Source organism: Leptodactylus fuscus, chromosome 1, assembly GCF_031893055.1.
Source record: "Leptodactylus fuscus isolate aLepFus1 chromosome 1, aLepFus1.hap2, whole genome shotgun sequence".
Classification (NCBI taxonomy): Eukaryota; Metazoa; Chordata; class Amphibia; order Anura; family Leptodactylidae; genus Leptodactylus; species Leptodactylus fuscus.
In genome coordinates, this window is record NC_134265.1 from 261,823,191 (window position 1) to 261,829,370 (window position 6,180).

The 6,180-nt window shown below is 40.6% G+C and overlaps 1 protein-coding gene across 1 annotated transcript; it reads left to right on the plus strand.

The window, feature by feature from the left end:
• The first annotated feature begins 3,674 nt into the window (after positions 1-3,674).
• Positions 3,675-5,709, plus strand: NEUROG2 (neurogenin 2). Its single transcript, XM_075265366.1, has 2 exons — positions 3,675-3,949; positions 4,163-5,709. Exon 2 carries the CDS (start codon positions 4,164-4,166, stop codon positions 4,773-4,775), a length of 612 nt encoding a protein of 203 aa, XP_075121467.1. The 5' UTR covers positions 3,675-3,949; position 4,163; the 3' UTR covers positions 4,776-5,709.
• Positions 5,710-6,180: the final 471 nt, after the last annotated feature.

Here is a 6,180-nt window from a genome sequence, read left to right on the forward strand (position 1 = left end):
TACTGGATGTGCTGTTAATAGCGGGTCACCCCTCTGCAAGCCCTGATAACTGCAGCAAGACGACAAAGCATGGACTCCACAAGGTGTTGGAAGAATTCTGGAGGGATATTGATCCACACAGTCTGTACTGCAGCCGACAATTGCTCCTGTATAGTTGGCGCTAGGTCCATGGAGGGAACACTGGTATCCACAACATCCCATAAATGCTCTATGGGGTTGAGGTTGGGCAAGTGAGCAGGCCAATCGAGGGTCGTGAGGTCATGGGTGTGTTCATTAAGTCAGTCCTGTGCCACCAATGAACAATGACATGTTGCATTGTCCTGTTGGTACACAGCATCCCCATCAGGGAACTCCAACAGCAGAAAGGGGTACAGATGGTCTGCCATAAGTTGCACGTATCAAGCACCAGTCATTGATCCCTGCATCAGGACAATGGGGCCCAATTGAAATCATGTGAACGCAGCCCAGACTATGACGGAGCCATCTCCCGTCTGAACACATCCCTGTTGTCATGCAGGATCCATGGCTTAATGGGGCATACGCCACGCTCTCACACACCCATCGGTTCTGTATAACTGAAACCGTGATTCGTCAGACCATGCCACATGCCGCCAGTGTTCCATGGTCCAATGACGGTGGTTGCAGGCCCTTGCCAGTCTTCGAACTCTGTTACAGCGTCAGCAAAGGGACATGGATCAGGCATCGACTGTTGAAGCCTATGTGGTGCAGTTCTAAGTACAGTCCTAGTAGAAATGGGGTCCTGACGCCCCACATTCAAATCGCAGACGATTTGACCCACAGTAGACTGTCAAGAGCCCCGTACAACTCTGCGCCGGTGATGTGATGTCTGTTCATCGAACACTTGTGGTCAACCGATGCGCAGGTCCAGATATTGCAGGTCCACCTTAGACACTGTTGACCTCGGAAACCTCGGTAATCTCCAAAAAGCTATGCCCCATGCATCTTGCACCGATTACTCATCCCACGTTCAAAGTCACTTAACTTGCGATGTGCTGCCGTGCTCATGAGACACTTGTCTGCATCAAACTGCTCAGATATCCTGGCGACACTAGCGCCATATGCCGCATAGCGTCACACTATTTGAGCGTCATATCCAACACAACCGGCACTAGGACATGCCTTCCCATGACTTTTGGCCAGTCAGTGTATATGGGGTGTACTTAGTTGGTTTTTTTTTTTAACACATGACTTTATTTTTGTTTAATAAAATAATTACCGTACATGGTTGAATCTTTTCTGTGGTTTTCTTTATCTAGGGTTATTTTTACATAATATATGGAGTTTCTGAAGACCATATGTTTTTATTGTGTTCAGATACATAAAAGAATTCAAAGTGAGTATATTTTTCAGAACAATTTATAGACTTGTTATAGTCTATTGCTCCACATTTAGTACTTAGAATGTGTCTAATTTGGGCTGAAATTGCACAGGTTATAAAAGTCGCATCCAAAATTTGCACCAGAACAAAATACAATTTTTGCATAAAACTTGGCAACATTTTTTTCTCATGCTGAAAAATAAAGGAGACAAGAATGGATGTGGTCCAGGTGTAAATAAACCTAAGGCTTCATTTATTTTATGAAGAATGTAACATTGTACTTTTTAGGACTTTCATGATGTATTTAACTTTCCCACCATCAGTTATGATGTTTAAAGAGGAACAAGAGCTATTTCAGACCACACATGCAACAATCTTTGTTGCAAAAAAAATAAATATATTTTTTTTTACATTTTCAATTAAAAGTTCAAAATTTTACAGCATATACTTGAAAAGTATATGTACATCAATGGACACATCATAGAGAAATGAAAATAAAACCTACAGGCAACCTTAATTAGCTTTATAAATACATTACATTACATTGCATTATCTTTCCCCAAGTTACGACTAGCTTTATAAAATTTAGAGCTGCACTGACAGTTCTGCGTATTGTTATAGAAAACAGTCAACAATCTTGTTTACATCTATATCTGAATTCTTATAATACAGCAGAACAGTTAGTTCTTACAGATTATTGTAAAGTAAAAGACTATAGCTTTAAAGCTGGCAGAATTGTGAATGCAGACATGTGATATAACACGGCACTATATGCTATATAAAGATATTTACAAAGCTGCTGATTGTGAAATGCGTTGTACATAAAATACAGAGACAAAAAAGGAAACCTGGATAAGCAATTTGTCAGGTAACTTGTCGCTAAATCATCACAAACTAAATTAGCAAACAGCAAGTAAGGAAACAACATATTTGGTAATATCTGGTAAATGGGCATTCTAGTTGCAGCAAATAAGGATTACTATTAATAAAAACATTTAAACAGTGTTATACAGAGAAATCTCTCCAAAAGACCACTTGTTATCAAAAACAGGTTTCCTGTGACAGATTTCCAGTTTATATATATCATGCACCATGGCCAACTCCTTTGAGAAAACCACCCTATATTGGATTACTTTTCAATACAATTTGGGGTTGTCATCTCGAAGAAGTTTCAATATATGTATTCCAAGATCAGGTTTTCAGGATTTGCTAAATTTTCAGTTTTGAAAACAGATAAATAATATTAAGACAAATAGATAGTATATAAATAATATATGGACAGGTGATACATAGAAAGTAGAGGTATTCTTTTTTTCCTTTACCCTTTTTTTTCTAAATGAATAAAAGTATAATGGACAATTAGATAATATAGACAGACAATATAAAATCTACAGATAGATAAAAGATAATATATAGCATTGGAATTTAAATATAAGCAATATATAGACTGTGTGTAGACGGAGAGATGATATAAAGGATATGGATAAGATATAGGCAGATAAGATATATAGAATAGCAAGACAGGTAGGAAACATAGGAAACAAAGTAGGTAGTGGGGCAGATGGGTCACCAGAACAGCATAACATAGATAGATAGATAGATAGATAGATAGATAGATAGATAGATAGATAGATAGGAGATAGATAGATAGATAGGAGATAGATAGATAATGTATATACAGATAAGATATAGATACGTTATATATATATATATATATATATATATATATATATATATATATAGACAGGGTATAGAAAATTGATAATACATTGATATATGTACTATAGGTTAGTTTATAGATGATATATAGATAGGCAATATACAGATAGATTATAGATAATACTGTATATATGGCGTTCCTAAACACGTAGATAATAGATATGAGTTCTATAACCCTAGCTTATAACACAGTATATCCGCACACCTCTATGTACATAGACTCCTGTGGGGAATATACTGCTCTCCGTCTTTCACACACAGAAGAGGACTGTAAATAAAACTTTTAAACCGCCACAACTTTCCATTGACTTCCTCTTATTGTACAGGAGTGCGGGGCAGAGGGGTCACCAGGGCAGTATAATGTATGCTGGCGGTCATTATTATTATTATGCCGGCAGCTGCCTCCTCCTCCTCCTCCCCCGGCCTCATCCTCAGCTACATCCCGGACACGCGTGTCTCGCTGCACCCCGTCCAGGCCCCGCTATTGGTTGCTCCCCTTCCTATTCATTAATGAAATTAGCGGCACGCTTCAGCCGAGCGGGAGCCACCAATCAGCAGGCAGCGAGCGGAGGATACCAAGAATCCGGGAGAGGGGGGCAGGAGAGGGTGGAGCTCGGAGAACAACAGACCTGTGCGCCAGGAGTGGAGAAGTGACGAGGATGAAGGATGCTGAGGAGAATAAGCCGGGTGGGGAGGGGGCGCTGTGCCCCGGGGTAGCTCTGATTGTTTTGGGGTTGTATATAAGGGCTATGAGGAGGGTCGTGTGCCAGACACACAGCCGCCCAGCCACCGGCAGCGTCACTTTACTTAAGCCTAAGGAGCACGACGCGTGCCAAGAAAGTCGGACCCGGGAGAGCAGTGCCGCCCTCAGCAGCATCACCTCAGCAGCAGGTCAGTCCCTCTGCAGCGGTGCCATACACTGTGCTGTGCATACACCTCTGGGACTGGAGATGTAGCAGAGCTGAGTCTGTCATTTAGTCATGTTGTCATTGGGTTTATTGCTGTTTTACACTGTAGCAGCCAAAGTTACAGATAATGACAAATAGCGCTATGTACTGTGTGATGTTGTGCTCCAGTCTTCTTACAGCTTGTCTCTTCTTACAGAATGGTGTTGGTAAAGAGCGAGTACACAGAGGAGGAGATGTCCTCTCCATGCTCCATGTCCACCTCCAGCCTGTCCCCACAGCCGTGCACCTCTGATGATGAGCAGCACTTCACTCCTAGTCTGCCATTAGAGGATGGAGACATGGGCACAGAGGCTACCAAGAAGCCCAGGCGTAACCGTACGCGCAACATTAAAAATGGCGATATTGTCATGAAGATCAAGAAAACCCGCCGCCTGAAAGCTAATAATCGAGAAAGGAACCGCATGCACCACCTAAACTCTGCCCTGGATGCACTGAGGGAAGTGCTGCCCACCTTTCCTGAGGATGCCAAGCTCACCAAGATAGAGACCCTACGCTTTGCACACAATTACATCTGGGCACTATCTGAGACCCTCCGCCTGGCAGACCAACTCCACAGCTGCACCACTTCTCCAATGCTGATCCAGGACTCTCCTCCTTCTCCAAGCTCTTCTGCTTCCTCATGGAGCTGCACATCTCCGTCTTCATCCTGTGGTTCACTGTCCCCTGCCAGCAGCACCTCGGACATCCTAGATTACTGGCAACCTGCTGATCGTCACCTCTGTGTAACAGGCACCCAGGCTTTTATCTGAGCACCAGATAGCTCTGAATGTGTTGGACAAAATATGTTGGGACTGATGAACCCAATAAAGAAGGGTTATGTAGTGCAGAGTATGTTAATACCCTGTGTAGAAACATCATGAAGGCAGGCTGAGATCTGAGTCCTCTTAAGTATTCTCCAAATGTCATTCTGATTCCTGCCACATGCATAATGCTGGAGAGATCTCTGGACTGGTTCAATGGAGAAAGCACAAAGCGCATGACAGGACTGTGATAGGAATCAGAGCTAGGGAATTCCTTATGTCAGAGAGAGTTGTAGAGTAGCTTGAAAATTCCTGAAAACAAACCCAGAGCCTTTGAGGTTTTCCAGTCTTGTGAGCTGGACAGCCATTCTTGAGGAATAACCAGTTGTTAGTAGTGGTGGTCTTCATACACTATCATCTGTGGTGAGGGGGTCTGCTGCATCTGTTTATTTCCCACTGGTTGTTGATGGGTGTGGGAATTTCAAGTGTCAATCCAAACTTTTCCTCTAACTTGCACTTCGTTCACTTTGCCAGATTTTATCACAATACCTTTTGTTCTGTCATTCTATTTGCCCATTTCCATCTGTTCTTTATGATTTATTTGTTAAAAAAAAAAAAGTTGTTTGCCAGAGGGCCAGGTTAGAAGTCATTGTATAATTTGTAGGCTTTTGTACCCCTTGAATGGAAGCGTGAAAATTTAGGCTGAACTCACTGCGAGAAGACGAAAATGTGAAAAAAGGGGAAAATGGAAAGGGAGGTTTCCTTCATACATTATTTATCTGTGCATTCAGAGGACGAGGAGCCCCTATTCTTCCAGGAGATTAAAAGAGCGCAGCAGACGAGGAGGATCACTGTGATCAGATACATGTGTTCACTTTTATTTATTACAGATCATGATTTCACGGAGTATATGTATTTTTTTTGTATATTTGAAAGAGTTTATTCTAGAATGTATTTACTACAAGACAAACAGATCTTGTCTTTATAATTATTAAATAAAATCTATAATTTTCCTAACTTTTGTCTATCTTGCTTTACTTCTGTATTCTGTGGTGTTGTACAAAGTGCTGTCTAACACGTGAGAGCATGAAAATACAAGTAAAAATACAAGATTTCCTTTTATATTTTACACATTAGTATCTTAATAAAGTTCATTAAGCACAAAATAATAATAAATAAGAAATATAATATAATAATAAAAGAAAATACTGATGACAATTTATTTCAAAGTGAGCTATTAATCACTAGATTTAATTAAGTTGATGAGTGTCCAATGTTCCTAATAACTGTATGAGTATGGAAAGTAAAATTGTAAATGTAATATTATATCAATACACAAATACAACTTTAACAATACTCTGAACATTAAAGTGAAATATAGCTCTAACGTTTACTAATAAAAGATTGACAAGAG